The 24,606-nt window shown below is 47.3% G+C and overlaps 1 protein-coding gene across 1 annotated transcript; it reads left to right on the plus strand.

The window, feature by feature from the left end:
* Positions 1-284: 284 nt before the first annotated feature.
* LOC119385970 (neuropeptide receptor 15) lies at positions 285-24,606 on the plus strand. Its single transcript, XM_037653326.2, has 4 exons — positions 285-693; positions 17,900-18,146; positions 20,873-21,046; positions 23,457-24,606. The coding sequence occupies exons 1-4, from the start codon at positions 299-301 to the stop codon at positions 23,757-23,759; spliced, it is 1,119 nt and encodes a 372-aa protein (XP_037509254.2). The 5' UTR covers positions 285-298; the 3' UTR covers positions 23,760-24,606.

Raw genomic sequence — 24,606 nt, forward strand, 5'->3', positions numbered from 1 at the left:
TCTTGCGCAGGCCAACAGTGCAACATCGCTCCCACTGGAGTAAGGGGGATGCCCAGCGTCTTGCTGACCTGTACTTTCCATCTCCTTCGTCCAGTCGTACATCGCCTGTATAGGTATTCCCTTTTCAAAACGTCTAAACTGTGTCTTCCTTGCCAATTTGGGATGCGTCGTTGAAGGAGTCGCTCACGACGAATGAGCGGAGGAGCGCGAGCCAGTCTTTAACGCCCCGATCGCAGCACTTGTAGCGCGTTCAAGAGCGCGCGAGACGCAGCAACCCCCAATGTCTCCGACCGAGAACATGCTGCTGGAGGCTTCCTCGCCGACATTCGTCACGAACGGAACTCTGCCGAGCGTGTCGATGGCGACGGAGGAACCCGTGGCTTCGCCTGCCACGATCGCCACGCTGGCTTCGCTATTCGCCGCCATCGGCATATCGGGGGTGCTGGGCAACGCGTTTGTGGTGTGCGCCGTCCTGGGCGACCGAGACATGCGCAGCTCGGTGACCAACCTGTTCATCCTTAACTTGGCACTGAGCGACCTCACCATACTGCTGGCGTGCGTGCCGGACATCGTGCTCTTCATCCGGAACCGCGGCTGGGAGCTGGGCTTGGGCATGTGCCGCGCACTGCGCTTCGTCGAGGTCATGGCACTCTACGCGTCCGTCATGACTCTGGTCAGCGTCTGCGTCGAGCGGTAAGTTATCATACATTTAGCGCGACGTTTCTCTGCTAGCTGTAGTGTTTAGGCCACTGTATATATAATTATTGTTGCGGTTTAACGTCCCAATACGCCGATATGATTATGAGGAATGCCGTGTTGGAGGGCTCCGGAAATTTCGACCACCTGGGGTTCTTTAACGTGCACCTAAATCTAAGTACACGGGCCTCAAGCAGTCTCGCCTTCATCGAAAACGCGGCCGCCGCAGCCGGGATTCGATCCCACGAACTTCGGGTCAGTAGTCGAGCACCATAACCACTAGACCACCGTGGCGAGTGGCTGTATATATCATATGCTTACCATGTGGCGTAGGGATCTCTATTCACGGCCATGAAAACTAGACTATATAGTGTTGAAGATTGGGCGAGTTGGTATTGAGTTTTCAAACTTGCCACAACGGTGTCAAGAATAAGAAGGAACAGGTGGAAGTTGGTTGTCAGCGCTCTTTACCCTCCTTTCTTGGCCCCTTTGGCCACTTCATATTATTTATCACTCTGCAACAAGATTGAAAACTGTGCTGTGCCGTAGGTGGAATGCGAGACGATCTCTTATGTTTCTGACCACGCCAGGTAACCATATGTGGCCCGAAAATAGGCCGCAGCTCTGCGCCGAGGCGGTCCCGATATAGGCCGTCCCGCCTATAGGCGTATAGTTTTGTGACGCTTATCTCAACGAATCCCCAGTTTACTGGAGCGGGATTCGGGAGGACGAATACACAGCTCGATTGCGAATGGTTGACCTCATGTGTTTGCGTCGGAATCACATAGCACTCACACCGGCATTGCCGATCGATGGCCTTCGCAAATACCAGCTCATCGCGCGTCCATATTTGTGCTGGAGTGGGCGGACGGGGCGCAAGAAAAATGGTGGGCGGACGTACTTTCCGTCTAAAGCAATATTGTTTCGCGCTTTGGTGTGCGTGGTCGAGGTAAGCTGCGCAATGTAAGCGATTGACTAAAGCTCGAGCGAGGTCCCAGATACCCTTTCGTTTTTATGAAATGTGTTTAAGGAGAGGTCTGTATCGGGAAGTTGTCAATAACCATAAAACAGTACAAAATTTACGCACGAACGGACATTCGCATTCCTAGTCCCAGTGTTACAGTATGATTAATTGCTCGCGCAACAACAATGGGCACACGTCATAAATGTTCACACAGCCGAAACATCCACGCTTTACAGAAGAGCTTATCAAGGTGGTCACACAACAGTCATTGGGCACTTTCCCGCAAAACTATCATGAAACAAATGCTGATAAATACGAAAACATGAGAAACACTCGGAAACGCGGCAAATGTGCGATCAGTAGTATCTGTTAATAATTAGCGATACGGACAATGAAGCTTAGAATAACAGAGAGCTGAGCTAGTGTTCATTCTAAAAAGACAGGGCCTGCAAACACGGACATGCAAACGCGTTTGTGGTGTCCTGACTTCTTTCTTGTGCCCGTGTTTGCACGCCCTGTCTTTTTAGAACGGACAATAATTTTTATCTGATTTAGTATCCTTTTGATATTTCTGATTCCTCTAAACACTGTACTAATGCGCGCGCCGTGATATTTTGAAAAGTTTTGGTAGGCCATCAGCCCAAAATTTTTGCTAATGATAGTGGCCATCTATCCCACCTATTTAGTTTTTGTAAACATTTTTGTAAAGATCTTTTGTAAAAGTAATATAAGTACACGTGCAAGGTATCCACTATGCCACAAATAATAATTTTTTAGTATTTCTGCGGATAAGCGAGGTACCCGCTACACATCTGTAAGGTATTATGTGCACTTTGTTGGTGCTGCGAGGAGCTGATGACGATGAACAATTATGGTTGAACACTTTGCAGTGGGTGGGAAGCTTTAAACCACACACTCGTTGCGCAATTAGCACTGTCTGATGACTGGTTGTTATTTTACTCTTCTGCCACGCTAGTATTACACACGTTAACGTTATTCCTTGCCCGATATGACGCCTGTGTAGGGTCTTTTTGCGACGGAGTTTGAAGAACCAGCGTAGCTTTGTGGTAGAATACTCGACTGCCACGCAGAGGGCCCGGGTTCAAGTGCCATCCGGTCCTGGATATTTTTGATTTATTTAATTTTTTTCTAATTTCTCGTGATAGTGGTTACGGAAACTGGCGGCGGCAGACAACTACCACGCTGCCGTTGTGATCTGACAACAGCTTTCGCTGTAAAACTCCAAGGCGGTTCTTTTAAGGGAGCAAAGGTACATATTGGAGGCAAACAGCGAGGAAGACGAAAGCCTAGATAGAGAAAGACACATACTACAGCGCTGTTTCCCTCCAATATGTCGTACCAACACGCCCAAGCAACCACTTTAGCTGCAAAGGTACATATACTTTACCAACGGACTTGGGGTATCAAACTGACCTCGATTTGGTGGCACTATGGCGCTGACTGCTAAGAACAGTATGAACGTTGCAATGTTTATTCGCTGTCACCAGACATTATATTTCAAACGCGATGTTGTGGCAGTCCTAGTCCTAATTCAACCGAAGCATATGCTCAGGAAGATTCTTGGGTACAGTCTAAATTTAAAAAAAAAGTTACGTGTATATGACGTACTATCGTTACTTCTACATTAACCGATATCATCATTCGGAACTATAGAGACGAAGGGAAGGTGACGTGAGCTTGTTTATCATTCGGGTTAAACACAGGCTGACTCTTGCAAATATAAATACGTCTCTTTTTGACACGTGCATCAATTCAAACAACAAACGCACGAATAAAAGAAATCAGCAATGAACTTAAAACAGGCCGCGTCGGCGGAAATTGACACGAAGGTCATAAGGTGGCAAATGTATGCACGAAGTTTCGAGAATTAGCAGGTTATACTCGCGCATAATTAATGTCGTTGTTTGTGTGCTTTGAGCAGCAAACAGAAACTAGAAGAACAGTGAAGCTGCAAGAATGCAAACGCAATGTGTGGAGTACCAATACGAGCAAATGACGGGTCTTTAGTCTTACGTCAGCTCACACAACACACTTGCGCCGTATTTCTCGACATGAAACCGGGTAGACTGAACTATCGGGCGTGGTAGTCGGTCAGCTTTAGCCCACGGTTTTCGAAATAAGTAATTTCCTAATAAATTTCCGAGTCCCATCTTTTCATCGTCTCCTCTAGTGCTTCCCTGGTCCCCATTAATTTTCTACGCCGGCACGCATCAGCCCTCTCTGCACCGAGCGAATGCTTATATAAAACTTCGGGAGACTAGCGCATCCCGCGTTAATTGGCTCGCTTAGACTTAAACGGGGGCACCGCGAACAAACTTTAATCCCTCCAAGCCATCTTATATCACTCGATTCCGCTGAGTGTCACTCCATTCCTCTATTGTCTCTAGACCATCGAATGAAGTCGAGGTGAACCAGTTGATTTAGTGCTGAATAGGAAGGTGCTTGAAATCCGTATAACATGAGCGTACGCTGAAGGTTATTCGTTGCAAGCTCAGTGTCAATAAAGAGGTCAACAACAAAGCGGAGCGGCCGTCGATTTCTCAATATATCTATCACTGACGCTGCTTTGTGGCGTGCCATCTCGGTCCTTTCTCGTTTACCGACTGAGTATTGAACGTGTTTTCGCTGCCGTCTAATCCTCTTCTAGGTCATCCTCAACCCTCGTCGCACCTTTATTATTGCGATAGCAATTATATGGACAGTCTCGGCTGAATTTTGCCGTCGCCGTCGCCGTCATGCACCGTATATGTATAAGTATGTATATATATATATAAAAGCCCCAAAGAAAAATAATTCAGAAAAATGCTTCCGAGGCGCGGAATCGAACCAGGGACCTCTTCCTCCGCAGCGAGTGGCGCTAGCCACTACGCCACGAAACGCAGATCCTCCACGTAGGTAACGGCGAGCGTTATATACACACCCTTTACCGCTGGACGGACTCAGAGACGGCTGCACTTATAAGCGTTTCTTCATTACCAGCGAGATGGCGTTAGGAGCACGACAGGCGCATTTAAAAGTCGTCAGCTCGCGCGCTCGCTTCTTCTTATACTTGCGCAGGGAGAACCTTGCCCTTCCGCTGTCTGCTCACGCGGTTTTCTTGTGCTGAGGGGAAGAGGGATGTTTCACGCTTTCACCGTGATGTCCGCGCTCATGTTACGCAGCGTACGAAAGCCACTCGAGCTCAAGGGACGCCGCTAAACGAACAAACAGAAGATGAGCGCGAACTATCAAGTGTCACAGCTCGACACTTGAAGCACGCTAGTTTCTTTCGCTGCTTCGGCCACCTTTCCAACAGGAGCGCTGTTCAAACTTAGAGTATCCATTGGCGAGCCTCACTTCATATAGCATTAGTTTCTTGCTATCGCATTCATTGCTTCGCCCTTGCGGCGAAACTGTGACTTTTTCTTAATATGCTACTTGCGAAAGTGATGGGCGTTGATAGTCCGTCCACTGCTTCCGACAAAATTTCCGGGCGCACATGTTGAGGACGGTAGAGCAGCTGAAAAGGTACTCAACAAATTACGAGGCCATGCACCAATGCTGCAGTGCGAGACTTATGACTTTGCATCGGGTTTTCGAAAGCGAGAGATACGAATAATTGTTTCTTAGATGGTAAATGCGGGAAGCCCGATTCGAGATTACGAGCAGGGACTGTACGATCCATTTGCATTGAACGGGGAAGATAATTATTTTAATCGTGCAGAAAGGTTAAACACCGTCGTACAACTACTGGGATAACTAGATATAAAATACGCAGATGGTTTCTTTACCTTGCGCAGTTGAATGTTATTGTACGAGATCATATGTGCATTATGAATGAACAGTGTTTAAGTAATGTTTCTTTTGTTAAATGACTCCCTGAAAAGTAAAAAAAATAAATCCGCAATTCCGTATCACTTGACAGGAAGCATGGATAGGAAGGACGCTGAAGAATGCGGGTTAATTTCGAAATAGGCCCTGTACGATTTTATTCCACGTTTTCTTATTTCTTACATTTTCTTAAAGAATATCTTGTGATGAGTGTTCTTAGCAATATTCACCTCCTCTGCGCTATGTTTGCTTGTATCTAATCTCCTACAAGTACCAACTTACTCATGTTGTCTGCTAGCTCGTTTCACTAAACATGTGCTAGCTGTTCTTTTGCCGAGAAGACAAGTTGGGTAAGTGGGTATGTGCCAATTTTTAACTTGATTCTTATGTTATTGATAAAAGGCACTTCGAGACCAACTGTATCTTAACCAGTCTTCCACAGTTAATGAGCACCATCATTTGGAAACAAGAAACGAAGGCGATGCAGACTTTGTCTGCGTCGCATATTTGGCTGCAATGCATGCTTTTGTCTGCGCGTATTCTTTTTCTTATTCTTGGTGCTTATTTTAAAAATATCATTGTTTTTTCTTTGGCCTTTCTTCTCGCACGTTTTGGTTTATCGTCATAAATGTATTTATTTTTCGTACACCACCTTCTACGATCTGTATATTGGCCTATTCCTCTTAATACCATGGTACGCACCATAAGCAAGGATCATCAGTATCGTTTCGTTTCGTTTCCTCAAAATTATGGCCCTAACCCACTCTGGGTGACTGGCCAACACTCCGAGTCGTATCTTCTCTCTGATAACATCAAGAATGCGTATTAATAATAATAATCAGTACTGTGAACGTCGTCGTCTTCATTCTACTCATCTTCTTCTTCATTATCATCATCCTGTCAAGAATACGCGAGAGTGCTTGTCACCCGCTCGAGATCTTCAAGCAACTGCCGAAGACGACGTTCAAGAAGATGGCCCCCATGGAGGCATACGGATTGCTGACAAGCGATCTTGGTATTCCCGTGAACTGAACGGCGGAGCAAGTTCGACAGCTACGTTCCAGAGCTGGGGAAGCGATTTGTCCAAGAAAGGTGCTCCTTCGAGGTGTCCAACCGCCGTACGCGCCGGTGAGTCCACATCGACAACCGCAAAGCAGGTCTCAGGTTTAACCTGCGCCATGACGACGAAGCACGGGGAAGGTAAATTGGCCTCCGTACCAGACACAAATAAGAAGCATCTTAGGGACGCGGAAGTGTTTGAACAAAGGAGACAGAGCTTGCCTACAGTTACGAGTCACGACAAAGTTGGCTTCCGAGACCATTGCACCACGGAAGTTCTCTCGTCGTCCTGCACATCTCTGGTTCCTCGCAAGAGTAGTTCCTTGAGCGTTAAACGTTCGCAGGAAATCGTGGAGTCACTGCCGGGATACCTCGTAGAATATCAAGAGAAAAATTATGTCTGGGCTGATACCTCGCCACAAGCGGAGAAACAAGACGTACTCAAGCACTCCTCCAGTCCAGCTGCCGCTACGACAACCGGCGAAAAAGGAACCAAGGAGATCGCATCTTTGGCGACCAGAGAAACGCTGTGCGGAACAAATAAGCAGCAGCCAACCGAAGAACACTCGCCAGCTGAATTAGTGCACAAGCAGCGGCCAACGGTAGATCAGTCTCAAGCTAAACCATTGCTTAAGCAGCGGCCAAAGATACAGCGGTCGTCAGCTGACCTAGTGCGCAAGCAGCTGCCAACGGCAGAGCAGCCGCCAGCTGAACTATTGCTTAAGCAGCGGCCAAAGGCAGAGAAGTCGCCAGCTGAACTATTGCCTAAGCAGCGGCCAACTGAAGAGCTGTTGCCAGCTGAACTATTGCTTAAGCAGCGGCCAAAGGTAGAGCAGTCACCACCTGAACTACAGCATAAGAAGCGGCCAACCGAAGAACTGTTGCCAGCTGAACTATTGCTTAAGCAGCGGCCAAAGGTAGAGCAAGCACCACCTCAACTACTGCATAAGATGCGGCCAACCGAAGAACTGTTGCCAGCTGAACTATTGCTTAAGCAGCGGCCAAAGGTAGAGCAGTCACCACCTGACCTACTGCATAAGCAGCGGCCAACCGAAGAGCTGGTGCCAGCTGAACTATTGCTTAAGCAGCGGCCAAAGCTGGAGCAGTCGCCAGCTGACCTAGAGCACAAGCAGCTGCCAAAGGTAGAGCATTCGCCAGCTGGCCTAGTGCACAAGCAGCGGACAACGGTGGAGCAATCGCAAGCTGAACTATTGCATAAGCAGCGGCCGAAGGTAGAGCAGTCGGCAGCTGAACGATTGCATAGGCAGCAATCAAACGAAGAGCTGTTGCCAGCCGAACTACTGCATAAGCAGCGGCCAACGGTAGAGCAGTCGTCAGCCGAGCGACTTAAAGGCGAATATTTATTCGGTCTCAAGGAAACTACGAATGCAACAAAAGAAAGCGCTCTGTTGGAGGCTGAGCCCTCTATTGCAGATGAGCCAACTATAGTGCCAGAAAAGCCGGAGCCATTTTTCCAAGAGCCACGTCCCCACGGTCTGTTGACGGGGCGCAACGTCAATTTGGCCAACTTTTCAATGCCTACTTTGCGGGCTCAACCAACGACATCGGCCCAAGGAAGGTCGTTCGCCAGAACGCATGCTACCTCCACCATGAACCTGCTTGGTACACATGTGCCGACGGACACGCTTGTGACTCAAGCCTCTTGCTGGTCCACTAGCAGAGTAAAGCCGTCAAAAACGGATTCACAAGGCGTGTCTGCATCGCATGACATACACCGAAAACGCTTCCAGAAAATACAGCAGCGCGCAAGCCTGGAGAAACTGCACAATCATCATCGCACAGAGGAAAGGGGCGCGATGTCCAAGGAACCCAAAGGTCGATCGGTGATCAGTTTCAATGTGGAAAGATCGCGCTCGAAGCTAAGCACATCGTCCAAGAAGACAGGCTCGTACTACACAACTACCCGAAGCACTCGCGAAAGTGGTAGCACCACGGCTCCACCTACATCGGACGAGACACAAGTAGTCGTTCGAGCGGGCGAGCAGTCTGCTTACAGAAACGTGGAGCTGGAAACTGGCAGGGAGAAGTTTCTTTACCCGGCGGCCGTATGTCTGGCGTTTCTCCTCGCACTCGTGCTATGCTTTCTATTCTGGCCCAAAGAGGAACCACCTGCAAAACGGAGGAACGAGATCGACAACAGATATGGTGCGACCTGCTCTTCGGGCGCCTGCCTCCGACGTGCTTCGTACTTGAGCAGTATTCTCTCATGGGGTGACGTTGAGCCGTGCGAACACTTCGATACGTTTGTGTGCGGCCAGTGGCGAAGTCGGCTCACCTCGGCGGCCAGCTATTATTCAACTTCAACGGACGGTGATTACGTCGAAATTCTCGAGGAGAAAGTTCACGCCTTCCTTCAGGACGGCCATCGAAGCCCTAAGGTTGCGCAGCCGCTCAAGTTTCTCCACGACGAGTGCATGAACGTAAGGCGCATCGACTACGAAGGCGTGGAAGCGCTCATGGACTTGATGGCACAGTTTTCCCTCAAAGGATTTCCCCTACGTACCACTCTTATAGGGAACGTTTCCGTCTGGAGGACGGCTGCTCAGCTTCTGCGCAAGACGGGCACGGCGGCGCTGCTCACCATCGGTGTTGCGTCGCATCCAGTGGTGAACAACATGGACGTTGTGGCGTTAGGGTTGCCTGAAGTTTTGTCATCCTCTGGCCACGTCGAAATCAACGAAGTGATCCGCCTTTACACGGAGGCTGTGTTTTCAGCAGGTAAAATAGTGAAAACGGAGTACGTGCCGCCAGGAGACATTCTCGCCATAGCCAGATTTGCCAGCAACATCGATCAGCTCGTTCGAGAGGCACCGGGAGGAACCAAAGCGCAAGTCGAACGGCTCGAATCCCACGCAGAACTTGAGGAGTTCGTAAGCGCAGCCCTTCGCGGTTTCGAAGGCGTTGTCGCCGGTGGTGCTATGTCCGACGTGCTAGTATGGTCCCCCGACGCTACGCACTCTATCCTGGACCTCGTCGCGAATACCGAGCCCCGCACTGTGATGAATTACCTCGGCCTTCGGCTCATGATTCAGTCGTCACCGTTCACGCCCTATTCGAAGCTGCTCGACTTGCTGAGCGTATTCATCTACGGCAAGACCGGAATGGTACCACCTCGTTGGCGTCTGTGCGTGCGCGTGATGGAGAGAGCGCTACGCCCGCTCACTTTTGCTGCTGCGTTCGCTAACTCCAGGCTTCGCAAGACCACGTCCAACTTGACCGGCATGGTCGACACAGTCTTCGTTGAATTACAGCACGAAATTGACGACTTACCGTACATAGCGCAACCATCGAAGCGTCAAATTCGCGAAATCCTTTCGACGAGCGACGTCAAGGTGTTCGGACCTAGCTGGGCCACCAACGCAGCGCCGGTCGCCGAATACGTCAAGAACCTGCCCGACGTCACCAAATCGCGTTGGGGACTCGACACCTTCGTTGCCTACCACGAATACACCTTCTTTCACGTCTTGACTGGCGGCTCTCGGATGCGTTGGAGTCGCTCCATATTCAGCGTCGACTGTTGGCACGAAATGCATCCCAGGAGCGTGTACGTTCCTCTACTCGCTCTCAACCTGTCCCAGGCTTTGGACGAAGGCAGAGTTGACGCTTTACAGTTGTCGCGGCTCGGCCCTCGACTGAGCCGCTGCCTCTTCGATATGCTCATCAACGAAGCTGGTTCGCCGAACGGCGCCGCGAGCTGGCTCAGTGACGAAACGTGGACGAAACTTCTCGCGGCCGAAGCCTGTCTCGAAGGCCGGCGAGACTACCTGCGCCTCGCGAGGTTCCGAGACGTCCTCGCTGCGCGCGTCGCCTTCAGGGCCTTCTTCAAGACCACCGGCGGCAAAGACGACGAATACGCGGTGATGCTTTCCAGTGGTCGCGTAATGTCCGGTGCTCAGATCTTCTTCGCTTACCTGATGCTCCAGTTCTGCGAGAGGAACGACGGCCTCAACCAAACGGAAAACATTGCTGCCAGCATCGACTGGGCCGCCGCGCTTCGCAACAGCGACGAATTCCGTGGAGCGTACAACTGTACGCATCGTTCTGTAGCGAAGAAGTCGACGGAATGCGCAACCTGAAAAACTGTGATCAGCAGCATCTCCTGTGCAGTAACATTATTGTTCTCTATGATAAACGTTGTTTTCATCGCGCATTTAGTACGTGTACCCTCGAAACTTGCCTAGCTCAGATCTGATAAGAGTGACCGCAGTATTAAACATTATATATCGTTGGCTGCACAGTACAGTTCATTTTCTGCCCAGCTGCGAGTGAGCTCAGCTGGTACCTTTATTAATTGCGTTTACGTGCTAATTACGATATAATCTACGTTGTGCATTTCCGGATCTGTAAGAAACTGCTAAATGCGTCTCGGACAGTTCAAATGCATCGAAATATTTGGCCCACACCTGAGGCGCCAGTGTATTGTCATATCGGTCTCTGGGGCAAGTGTAAGCTTTTCAGTGCCAGACACATTACTAACGTGTCTTCTTTGTAAGATATTCATGCTTGGAACATAAATATGACGAGGGCTATCTTCTTATTTATAATAATTTAATGAGGATCGTTGCAACATTTTAGGGTGTTGTTGCAACTTTGTTTACTGACCGCGCCCTGAATAATGAATACCAGCCTATTGACCCGCAACGAATTAAAAAAAATCGATTTTAAGTCCTAGGAAATAGGTTAGCTCTCGGTGAATACTTAACCTGTGAGCCGGACAGTTCGCTCTGTAAACACGCGCGCTCTCACTGCTTTTTTTTTTTTTTTACAGACAAGCAAGCAAACAAACGTATTTGGAAAATCGTGTGCATACGCACGGCTTTAAAACACAAACGCGTTACCGGTGTCTTGCCGCTACCAACTTTACCAATTTTGCTTCGTCAGCCGCTTAGGTTTGTATCAACGAGAAAAAATATGAAAAATAAAAAAGTCTTGCATCGTAGAGGCGCTGTTTATGCAATGGAATAAATGTATTCTTCGACCAAGCTGATGAATTATTTATGCGGTGACATATAGCTGAGATTTTTCTACCACCGCCAAAGCACAAAGAAAGGGAATAAAACATAAAGCCTTAGTGAAACATAAAGCCTTCTTGTACTTCTTATTTTACTGTCATCATAGCTCAGTTCATTATAGCTGATCAGGGGAATACTTACGCTTTAGAGCTAACTGTAATGACTTGGTTCGGGATGGAATATATAATGATTAAATGTGAAGCGTTTCTTAGAGAATCCAAGGTACATTGAGCGTTTCTATCTACGTATTTATCTAGCCGCCTACGTCTCGGTGTTTTTGTGATCGCCTCCTTAGCTTGGTGTAGAGCAAAACTGGCATGGGAGGGTAAGACGGTTCGACGAATATGACTATCTGGCCATGACATGAATAACGTGAAAATCCTGTCGCGTACGTCGTCAAACCCTTTCCACCAGACACGTGTGGCACATACCCGTTTACCACGGGCCGCGGTAACTGGCTATGCGCCACTTACCGTGGCGCATAGCAAGTATTCAGCAAGCTATATTCAAGCGTTGCTCGACACCAGAGGAATACATTAACAAAATTTATGTATGATAATCACATCATCGCGCCCTAAAGTGCACTTCGTTTCGATAATATTGATGTCCGTGCTCTAAAGTGAGTGCTGATGTTACGTGAGACCATAAGTTACCCTTTAAACGCCAACGTAGTCGATGTGCCTGGTAAAGCCATGATGTGCACACAAGTACTACGCTTACAAAAACACGTCGATCCACCTCGTAACGCTTGGCTCAAAACCGCAAAATGCAGCATAGGAAACTACACGCTGATGGCTTCGCATGAAACCGATTCCCACGAGGTGTGGGATCTGCCGAATTTTTTTCCTTACATCGTCCGATCATCACGAAAGAGAAAGCGAAAGACGACGATTTAAATAGCTGTGCGGCATCGAAGGTGTGCAGTATACATTATGGTACCTCATATAAAAGTTTATGCAACCAGTTTTGACAAAGCGCAGGATAATGCAATCTGCAAGAGCAAAAAGTAAACTAAACGTGGTTTTATAGAAAAAAAAAAACCGTTCAAATAGAAATTGGTAATCACGACAACGCGTGAAATGAATGAGGTTGGTTTTGAATTTATATACGTGGAAGAGGCGACATTGTCTTTGCGCACCAACTAAAGAATAGTGAGATTACTTTCCAATAACAAGAAGAAAAAGAAGAATAAATATGAGCAAAAATAGTCATTTGCACCTAGGCCCGTATTCTCACGAAAAGCACATACGCTAGAATTGTTCGTAAGAGAAAATTTCAGCCAATCCTGATGCCTGATATTATTAGCGAAGGCGGGTGGCCAATGAGAAGGAGCACTTGCGAAAGAAAGTTTTGCCCCTGTTTCTTTACTGCGCAAACAAGCTTGGATGGAGAAAGTTGAACGTTGCTTGTAAGCAAGAAGTAAGAAAAGGCGGAAACAATCACTTCGGTCGCTGTTTGATAGATTGAAGAAGATGCTCTCAGATGCAACATTCGCATGCTTATTTAAACATATGGTACACGCATATTAGTAACTTCGTACACGCATTTAACCTAGTTACACACATATTAGTAACTGGCCACATTCTGTTTTTTTTGTTATTATTCGGAGCTTGTTTTGTTTAAAGTAGAGCGTAGTATCGCGCGACATTTGAAATGCAGCTAGTTCCTGTTAAATCCAACCACCCACAACTTAGGCCTCACGTAGTGGTCTTCAGGACATTCCTATGAGTTCGTCAATATAGGACGGAAACTGTCTGATACATACCTTGCAGACAACACTCAATCACAAAAACAAATTACCAGGGGATTTCATGCAACGCACATGAAAACCTTCGAGATAAGTGCTTGTGTTACGCTTTTTACAGCAGAGCTTTTATGGTCGAGGTTTGCCGTGTGTCGCAGGTAGAAAATTGTCATCGTTATGAACCGGCACACTCGCTCTTCGTCCTCTTCTTCTTCGCTCCCAGAACACGTGTGCCGATTTGTCCGGCACGAGATGCAAGAGAAAAGTACAGACAGAGAGAGAGAGAGAGAAAGAGAAAGAAAGATAGAGAATGAGAAATTCTTGGCGAGGTGGGACTCGAACCCGCGTACCCGCGATCCGAAGGTGAGCGTCGTAACCACTCGGCTATCCAGGCACGCTAGCAGAGCATAGCATAGCCTTGCATATAGTATAGTATAGCAAGGGGGAGAGAAAGGGAAGTGAGGTCGAGGAGTACAGGTGCGAAGGTTAGGAGGAGGGAAAGGAGGAGGGGAGAACGACTACAGAGAGAGAGAGAAAGAGAAAAGAAGAGAGAGAGAAAGAGAAGAAAGACAAGAAGAAGATAAACAGACAGAGCAACAAATAGACATAGAGGGAAAGCGATAGAAAGACACAGGCTGCAAAAAAGATAAAAACAAGAAGAGAACAAGCATAGTCACTTACAACGTAGTATAATAAGGGGTGGGAAAGAGAGAGGTGAGAGGGTAAAAGCCTAGCCAAGCCAGCACTAGCCAGGTGCCCACCAGCTCTGCGGGGACCCTGCCTTGCGCAAATTTTTTTTTTTTAGCCAGACATTTCTTTTTTTTTCTACTCTCTATGTGGTGTTACATTTCTCTGCGTATATCGCTTTGCTGTAATCAATACGTATCTATTATTGACAACATTTCATCTCACGGGACTCGACCTCTTTTTTGTTCCCCCGTCCTCACTGGTGTTGTAGATTTTCTGGTGTGAATTTGTTTATGGCTCTTTGCGCAGCTGCATAAAAAAAAAGGTTTTCTTTAACTACTACTTTTTTGATCGTATTCGACGGGAAAGGTTTCGTTGGCGTTCAGTGAGCGCATATATACTCTGGGTGACTGTATTAGAATATGGCAGTCTGAAAAAATGAAACACTGAAAAACCACTGGTTAAGAACATGTAGGTTGAAATTAACGAAACCGTAACTGGGTGAGCGCTCGATAGCAGTCAAAGAATAAATAAGAACAGAAAGATAAATCATTCTTGTTTTGGTTAAATTGAACCTTGCCCAGTGGAAGCAGCAGAATAGACTAGTGTGTGGCATAATTCTTTCGTAATAGTTCGCTCAAACGCGAAAATTTCGCTACCGCGACGAATCTCAATCATCTTAGCAATCACTTCGCTCTTCTGCCTGCTGCTCGAACATCCAAAAGCCCGGCGTCGTTTCTTAGAGAGCGCCTATTTCCTCGCCGGCAAACGTACTTGCGCTTCGTGTCTTCAAGAGGTGCCCCCAAGCGTGTCATGCAGCGCCAAAGGATCCCCTTCGGAAGAAGGCGCTCGTCTCTTTCCACTGAAAGAGACCAAGGTCAGAGGAAGCACGCCTGTCATCGCGTCTCAAGTTATAACCGCTCCAGTTTCACAGCCGTATATATCTATATATATACACGCGTCTGGTGCACTCTGCAAACACTCATTTCGGCGACAGTCTGACATCACGCGCTTCACCGAGCACCTCCGCCGAGATTTTCGATTTCACCCGCCGACACGATAAGTGTTTGCTGCTCGTTTCCGAAGGGCAGCGATGGAACGCGCTTCGCGTCTGCGGGAGGTTTGTCTTCGCAAAGGCGCTGAGTGGACACAGCGGAAGCCCTGGTTAGACATACGAGGAAGGAGAAGCCGACCGAAGGCAAAAGAATAGATGCGAGAGAATCTGGAGGAAATGGAGTTGTTGGCCATGAACATTTCTTAAATTGAAATTTCGTTCCGGACGTCACACGCATGGATTACAACAATAATAAAAAGAAGGTTACTCAATGCGAGCGACAAACAGGTTCTTACGATTGAATAAGGTTAAGCGTAGCTGTTGCTGGACGCAGCAGTATAGGAAAACTGAGTAGAGTGCTGTCGAAATGTTGTAATGGAAGATTTCCTTTTCGTCGACTTTCTCTGGTTTCGTATGGCTGCTGTTGCTAGCTGCTACGGGATCCGTGCGTATATCACCAGTTTTGCTCGCGGTTTTTTATGCGAAGATTTTAGATATACGCACCAATTAAGTACCAGCCGGTGGGCTCACAAAAGCTTAATTTCCTACAGCTGCTGCTCTATATGATAGACGCGTCAAGGCGCCGCTATACTCTAGGAAGTCGGAATGGTGCACTAAATATCGCCCGTGGCTCGCTATGCGTAGCAGCACAGTGGCTATCGCCTCCAGCTACCATCACACTACTATCGCAGCAATCTTAGTTAGGCTCATTGTGTAAAGGGCAGGTTAACTTTTCGATATTTTTAAGGCGAAAGCCTAGATACCTCACCAAACGCGAAAAGGCATGAGGTCCTCATCATGCGATGACATCATCGTGCAACGCCATGATGACGTCACAGGTGCGATTATGACGTCACATAATGACGTCATCACATCACCTCGTCGCCTGGTCAAAATAGGGCCCATCCCGAAGGCATTGAAAAACCACGTGAGGCGTAGAAAACTTACAACGCCTCTTGATTCCGGAGGCAGTCCAGTGTCACGTTAGGTGCAGGAAACTTTCAGAGAGGGGGGTGGGAATCAATACAGTTGACTGCAAAGAAAAAGAAGAAGATGGCTTTCGCCTTCGGGCCGTCTTAGGCGAATGCGCAAGGGACATCTCCTAAATGTGGTGTAGACCAAGACGAGGAAGTGGGCTTATCGATAGCGCAATGGGATGGACGTATACGCCAAGAGCGAACCTAGCTTCGAGCTATTGTTGCCATAATGTGATATTATTTTTTGAGAATAGCGGAGAATTTTGAACACTGAAGATACCACCGCCATCGTACACTGAACACCGCCACGCATAAAAGAAAGCTTGCGTTAGGAGCACGAAAAACGGAAGGAAGACGTTCCTCCATAGATCCATCCATCGGCGATTATTCCAATGCGTATGGGGGCCCGTGTATATTGTGGGTGGTATAGTTGCAAGAGTATGTACTTGGACGTTGATTGATCGTTCGCAGCTGTGACTTTTCGATTTAAAGAACGGGATATACGCATGTTTTATGTCCCAGTGTGCACAGTAAAGAAATGGGGATATGTGAAAAGGCTAAAGGACGCTTTCTTCTTTTCGGTTGCGTTAGCCCAGTGACAACGTTGGAACAACGCTGGAAACTTTTTCCACCCGCTTACAGTGTTAAGTTTTTCTCTAGTCAACGAGCTAGAAAGTATAAATCGAAACTTATCATCAGCGGAGAGTGACTCGTTGTAAGCGAATGGTTTTGTGGGAGCACGTGCATGCTATTGCACCGAGGACGGACAATGCCTGAATTGTGCGAATGAGCATGCATGTAAGGCCGCGTGCATCTAAGAGGTAGCTACGAAATGTTAAAGAATAGCACTGCCAGCCGACTGCTCATTTGTGTGAAGGTTGGACAAAGAGCAGAGAAAGAAGAAGAACATTTATTCATATCAGGGCTTGGAATGGGTGGGTGGTGCCCCTCTTCCAGGGCCCTACTGGCTACAGCGGCTCGCCGGGCCTGGTCAAGGGTCGCCAGTTGGCTTCCCATTTTCAGTTCCGCGAGCCGCGCCTCCCACGACCAATTCAGGGAATGATTGTTCAACAGAGGCGAGATGGCAGCCTCCGGACGTTGTGTGCACTGATATGTAATGTTAAAGAATAGCACTGCCAGCCGACTGTGCATTTGTGTGCACAGCCGACCCACTGTGACCACTTAATGTGTTTGCCTCATTATATAAACAGCGCTACGGTCTTGGTTATTTTTGATGACGATGACAACTACTGCTTAGAAATTGCTCTTTTGAAATGCGGCCGCCGCCGCGGCTGGGTTCCCGTTCTTTTTTTATTTCAATGTCAATGTGAAACGTCGTCGTTGACGACGAGCGTTGGAAATTTCGACCCCCCTGGGGTTCTGTACCGTGCACTTAAATCTAAGCACACGGGCCTCTAGCATTTTGCTAAAATAGAAATGCGGCCACCGCGGCTGGGTTTCCCTCCCGCGACCATCGGCTCTATGGCTCTTTTAGGAATTCAATAAATTGTGTACAACTAATGCTATTTCTTACACTTCAAAGCGAAATGAGAAAACAAGATGCACTGCACCGTGTTTGATGACCAATAGTGATCAAGGGGTAAAAATACAAAGATGCATAAACGGCGCGACGATACAGCGTATCTTTCATCACTGTGTCTCACTTTCCTGATGTTACAGTTAATAAAGAGCAACTTATACAAACTACTGCCTCGTGAATGACTTGCAGTTTGGCGAGAGTGTTGTGTCGACCCTAGATAATTCTTTGTGGCAGTATTTGCTTTCAGTGGTTTCCGATCTCCTATATACCCCAAGGCAAGCGCTGAGCAGGTAGTGCTGTCGTGGCGTGCGCAGGTACGTTGCCATTGTGCACCCGATGCGGGCTCATCTGCTCTGCTGTCGCAAGCGGGTTCGACTGGCCATCGGCGCGCTGTGGCCCCTGTCGGCGCTGCTGGCGGCGCCCAACCTCGTGTACCACGAGATACAGTGCGTCAGACCGGGGTTCGCACCGTGCGTCATGCGGTTCCCATCGTTCGAAGCGTTCGTGTTGTTCAAGTACGCCGAGTTCGTGCTCTTCTACCTGCTGCCACTCGTAATACAGGTAACTATGGTCGCACAATATATTTAAGTATGTGTACTTACATTACACTTTCCTGTATAATAGTGTACTGTGCACTGAAATCCAGGGTTCGACAGCCACCCGTCTCGTCGGCAAAATTCATGGTGGGAAATAGCGAGCGCCGACCACTCGATCAAATAAAAAATAAAAAAATAAAAAGAAGTTTCGGTTCCATCACAGAGGCCTTGTTCACAATGAAGGAGATGTTTTGAATTGCGGTGGTTGTGTAAGTTTCACGATGTGGTGTCAGCACCGAGTGTATATCGGGGCCAAGCTCTTCATATGGAATTGGCAAGGCTTCATATAAAATCCCTGCACATTCAGACAGCGGAACACGCGCTCAATCGCAGCTCAGGCAATCTATCCCTGATATACCCTCGATGCTTACGTCGCATCATGGAACCTATATAAGCACCGCCACTCAAAACACTTCATTTATTGTGAACGAGGCCCCCGTGGTGGGGTCGAAACGTATTTTTATTTTAATTTGAACGATTGGTCGGCGCTCTCTATCTCCCGTCATGCATTGTATACTGTGATGGTCTTTCTGGGTTTCTTTTCTTTTTTCATTGGCTACCTACGACATCGGTGTTCTGACTTGTGACATGGATGCGCACTTATATACATATAGCGTGTGTCGCAACCCATGAATTATAATCGAAGAAACTCCTGAGTGCCTTAATGCCTTTTTCTTCCCGAAGTCTCCTCTTTATATTGCACATGAGCAAAGAAGTAGCCGGCACCTCCACAAGGCGCAAATATCTCTTTACGAACGTTTCATAAATAACGGGGGGGAGGGGGGGAGGGGGGTACATGGCCGTGTCAACCAGCGCCGCATATTTTCTGCCTTGCAATATCACGCGTATATCTATGCGTGAGCGATAGTTCTACAGCCTATAAATTCGCTCTTCCGGCACTCTTTTCCTGTTTTGACTATAGCACGATCTTAAAGCTGTGAAAAATGTGGAAGTGCCGCGGCTCATTTTTCACAGCCTTTGAACCCCTGCCACATTGTAATCTGCTCACCGATCCCTAAGGCCGCGTTTACGTTGTGAATAAAGGTGAGGGGTAGAGTTTAGGATTTTCAGTCAGCTATAAATGTTCTACAAGCATCTCAACGCCTCTGCTTATTCAATTAGTAATGAAACGCCAAAACTCTTAAGATTCAGTGTTTTCTATTACTCAAGGTAAATTATTCCTATGTATATAAGGTGCCTTTTTTTAGGCAATGCAAAAATTTTCAAAAGTTACCTGTTGCCCTGCGTACGGCGTAATTGTAGTCCAGTGGAGACTACTTGCACTGGAAATCGCAATACGTAATCGCCTAATTAAGAAAAATTCTCTAACTAGCTTTCAAGTTGTATTGAGATACACATTAATATCGACGAACTTTACCTTGTGAACCAAGACATATTCACTTGGAAGAAAATATGAGAGCGGCGAGGAATCGGAATGTGTGCCATAAAATATGTGGCAAAAAATTGCTCTGCTGTTTCGTTCAGTCTTCACTAAACGCCGTTTTTTTGCAGTATAACGCAAAGGCAAACCAGAATTAGCCAATTATATGCGTTTCACGCGCAAGTAACGTACGCCTTCCGGGGGAATCGAGCTCAACGACTACGACCGTTCTATTGTCCATTTGTCGCAAGGTATTCCTTAAAAACCCTGTACCAACAGTAACACAATAAATAAATAAATAAATAAATAAATAAATAAATAAATAAATAAATAAATAAATAAATAAAAAATAAATAATAAAGACACCTGGTATGTATAAATTGTGTTCAAGAGGAGACGGTCGCAATCATATGGCCGCCCATCCTTAATTAGGTGGAATGATTGGTCAAGTTTGACTTCATGTGTTTTTACATGTAACAAATGAAGACTACAGTTAACTCCGGTTGTGATCAACGAAATCTCACAAATGAGATATAGAGTAGTGGCAATAATAAACGCGTCCAGCCAAGGAGAGAAAGAAGGTCAATCGAAAGTAACTATCTGCAGGTGCGTCAGGGAAAAGGTAACAATGCTTTTCCAGGAAGTCATTGATTACTGCGGCGGCCGGCGTGGCTGCAATTTCCGGTTAGCACGCCCGATTAGCACTCCCCCTCAGCCTTTTTGCTTCCTCAAGCGCGTTACTGTGGATTATTGGTGAAGCTTTCACAAACGCCGGTTGCCTTACAGATAATTAAAAGTTTGTGCATTACTGTCGTCGTCCGCCAAAATGTTCTCGTTAAGTACGTCAGACTGTGTCATAGATAGAACTAAGGTTTAGAGGTTTTTTTTTATATTGTGCTTCTAGAATGCTCTGCGACATGCTTGCATGAATGTTGTATTCTTGGAAGCGTTACACCGCTAAAATCGAACAATTATTTTTGCGCAACCCTTTGAAATTCTACATCGCTAAATTCACTCTTACAATGTGAGTTTTGTATGTACACGTAACACGGAGTTATGTTTCTTGCTTTTCTGTTTTTCTTGCTTTTCTTGCTTTTCATCTGGAACTATGCAGACAGCTCTGTTGCTTAAAACATTGCGTTGAAGTCTGGTAACTATTTTTACGTTATTCTGTTGCGAAATTTACCTATGTACTCGTTGTTCACTCCTGTATGGGCCTATTTAGGCTCGCAGTGTCCAATAAATAAAACTGAATAAATAAAGAACTTCTGGAGCAAGTGTTAAGGTATTAAGTCTGATTATTTCTACAGTGCGTGCTGTACACTATCGTGGGCCTGCGGCTGTTCAGCGCCGAGTCGTTCCGCTCCATGGCTCCAGCCGTGGGTCGGGAGAAGTACGCGCGGTCGGTCAAGGCCCGCCGCGGTGTCATCAAGATGCTGGTGGCCGGAGTCACCGTCTACTTCATCAGCTTTTCGCCGCATCAGGTAAGCACACGATATTAGCGCCTTCTCAATATAAGTCTCATTATGTCTTAGATGTAGATCAGATAACTTAAAAGGACCCGCGCTGACTTTTATAGACGGGTCATTAGTGAGCGTCTGCTATTGGAAGAGAGTATAGATGATCCCGAAGTGATCGAAGAAAGGTAAACGGACGCAAAGGTCAACGAGGTGCAAGTGTGGTTCTCTACCCAACACAGAGAAAAAGTACCTAAAAAAAAAACTCTGAATCAATATCGTTTATACTGCTTCAGACAAAACCGAAAGCAAGAAACAACGTTGATGTTTAAACTAAAGCTTTGACTTGAGCGGTGCTGGGTCTTAGTAGATGTTCCAGCACCATGAAAAAGAAAATTGGTACACATAAATCTACAATGGGAACAGCAGTGCAGTAGTGCTTATATCAATCTATGTTTTCCTTTAAATGGCGCACAATTACGGGGGGGGGGGGGGGGATCGTAAATCTCTGTTCGTTCCGCGTTCGTTCTGGCGGTGTTACATCACAAAAGTGGGCGGTCCGCAGCTCTCTTCCGCCGAGAGGAAGAGGACATCCAATCGTCAAGTGGTGAGCGGCGAGCTTTCCGGAAGTAGACGCGCATCGTGTGTCCTCGGCAAGGGGACCGTATATTTCAAAACGAAGTGTTTCTCGCCTTCTAATAAATACAGTTGTTATACGAAAAGATATTGTTTTTCTTTTCAAGCTCAAACAGTTTCTGAAACAGCAATAGGTTTGAGCGCTGATATTTATTGGTGTTAGTTTTTCTAACGTGCTCGCTTTGTGAAGTCGCGCACGCGAAAAAAAAAAAAACAAAAGAGAAAAGTAGCGGTTGGCGCAGTTTTTCAAGATGTCGTCCCACCGGAATGTCTGGCTTGGCTCCCGGGTCTCGAATCGTCAAAAGGAGCTTCTGCTGGCTTTTATAAAAGAGCACCCACAGATACCTACGCCGTCGTGTCCACTGGGGCCGTCGTTCACGAGTGAGGACCGGGACGACACGTGGCAGTAGCTGGTAGCGCTTTTGAACTAAGAAGTCCCTGCGCGTAAGACCACAGGCAGGCCCGTTCATTTTGTTCGCACTGTTCGTTTCGAGAACAGAAAGCGACGCCGCACTCACTCAGGTCTTCAAACGCATCTCACACCTCCAACCGCAAGAGAAGCACACGTCGCAAGCGCCATTTTCTAAAAATCAGCTGTTGCGGCAGCCGCAACCGCCGCATCATGCCGTGCGAATCCGTTTGTTCGCTCGAGAGAACACGTGCGAACGGTCTCGCGCTCCGTTCGTTTGTAGCAGACGACATGCTCGTTATGACGCGGTATGGGGTCACCAAAAAATAAAAGATCAAGTAAAAAGAAAAATGGCTACGCCCCTCAGAGACGTTGTTTTTTCCGGCTTCGGCCCAATCGCATACGCCGCCAGAATGGGTACAGAACGAACGGCGCAGAACAGAGATCTCCGATCACCCCACTCGTTATGCCGCGATATGACGTCACCAAAAAAGAAAAGATCAAGCAAAAAAAAAAAAAGAAATGGCGACACCCCCCGGCCTTGAGTGGCATCTCCCGCTTCAGCCAATCAGCGCGCTTGTTCTTCCCCTGGAGAACGAACAAGCGGAACGAACAGATCTCCGATCGCACCCCAGGTATCGCTCATGCAAGATAAGTTGCTATTTTGCGCCAGAATCCTCCCTTTTTAGCCGAGCAGCCGCAATGCCTTACCATCAGACTCAAGAAGTACAAACAATAACAAATGTCTGTGATTATGCTGTGAACGCTCGTAATTTGTGCTGTCTCAGAATCTGTGGGCCGCCGTTTCAAGTGGCGAAAACGTCGCCCTTGTGGCACGCTTCCTTTCGCTTTACCACACGCGTGTAATTCAAGTGGTGTCACGCTTGGCACCTACTTCACGAGGAGGTGGAAGCAGTAAAGATTCTGTTATGTAGCTTTTATAATACTATGCCCACCACTTAGGTACACCAGTGTATGCACTTCTATGGTAAATATGCTTTTCTGTTTTGTCGTAATTGGCAGAACCACTGGAGTCTTTAATGCTACTTAACATTATGACACTGTATTACTGCAGTACTGTACTACCGAAACGATTATTAAGTTCTTGCACTATGTCGGGGCCCGCTGCAACGAATGTTTCCATAACGAAATAAACTGTATGACTAATGACCTTTTATCCGAGTTGTACTGCGAGCATTACGGTGCACGACCTTTACAACGAATGGTCCTGTATAACGAAGTATACTGAAGGTACCGAGCACGTGGCTATGAAAACGCTTGAAAATAACGTCGTAGATGGCGGCATCTCCAACAAAGTTATTTAGGATTGTGTAATAAAACAAGAAAAAACTATAACAGCTTTTAACACCTGCCCCCAACGCCTCTGTGCAGGTGTTACTTCTGTACAACACGCTTTCGAGTCAACGTTTCGAGGAGACCTGGACGTACCTAATCATCGTCAACATGATGGCCTACACGTCGTCGGCCTGCAACCCGCTGCTGTACAGCGTGTTCAGCCACAAGTTCCGCTCCAAGTTCCTCGCCATCCTGGGCGTGCGCAGGAGGCGAGTGGTTCGGGGATCCGGGATGGCGTCGTCCAACAAGAAGAGCGACGCCAGACGCTGGTCCTCGTCGCCCATCACACGCGGAGGCGTCGGCGGCCAGTCTTGCAAGACGTCGCTTACGCAGGTGTGACGTATGCGAAAATCGGTCCTCAATCGGACGACGTGGGTGTGACGAAACGCGCTGACGTTGCGAGTGAGGTCGCCAAAGGACGGCTGTGACGGAAGCAGTTGTGATAGGATCTGCTGTGTTTCTCCGTTGGTGTACAGATTCTGAGACCTGGATAAAAACGGTGCTGGGGGAATGTGGACTGTGTGGAGATGTGAACGCACAGTGTGCACTTTGGTCTGCCCGTTTTTTCTTCAAGCGAAGTCGACGTGGAGCAAAGTGATCAACAAATGATCGAAGAAGAGATTTCGCAGGAGCCAATACTTCAACAACGAGACTTACCTTCTTGTGGATACCTATCGGTAGCTGCAAGGGAATGTCGCTGGAGCCAAATTTTGACATGGGGTATTGTCGTTGTCAGGGTTGCAGTCGGCAACTTGATCGGCGAGGAGGTGTTTTAGGACAAATGCCGGTACCAGCGGGAACTGTTTTGGATCAGTTCGGACTTGCATATTTCCGCGAACATCCGTGTTAAAATACTTAAACATTTCGTTGTCTTTTTGATCGGTGCTTTATGTGCCAGCAGATCATTTACAGGACTTAGAGACGGCATTTACAGACGGAGTTTCGAGAGGCGAACTTTTCCTTTCGCATAACTCTGTGCGGAATCGACGCTACACTTGCAAAAGAGCAGTGTTTCGTTAGAAAGCTTAAAAGCAGGAGAGACTGAAGACAAAGCTATGTTTCTTAATATATTGCTAGGTTCGTATGCCAGCAAAAAGTCACTTTTATAAGTATGTACACTGTCATGAGTGTGGTTGCAGGTTGGATATTTCACTTCAAGCTCAAGTTTGTGAGTTACAGACTAAAA

Source organism: Rhipicephalus sanguineus, chromosome 3 (genome assembly GCF_013339695.2).
Source record: "Rhipicephalus sanguineus isolate Rsan-2018 chromosome 3, BIME_Rsan_1.4, whole genome shotgun sequence".
NCBI lineage: Eukaryota > Metazoa > Arthropoda > Arachnida > Ixodida > Ixodidae > Rhipicephalus > Rhipicephalus sanguineus.

Bases quoted from the DNA above. Each gene is read 5' to 3' on its own strand.
- LOC119385970 (XM_037653326.2), top strand. From the start codon at position 299: ATGCTGCTGGAGGCTTCCTCGCCGACATTCGTCACGAACGGAACTCTG. The intron at 694-17,899 runs GTAAGTTATCAT...TGGCGTGCGCAG, and splicing joins GTCAGCGTCTGCGTCGAGCG to GTACGTTGCCATTGTGCACC. The intron at 18,147-20,872 runs GTAACTATGGTC...TTATTTCTACAG, and splicing joins TGCTGCCACTCGTAATACAG to TGCGTGCTGTACACTATCGT.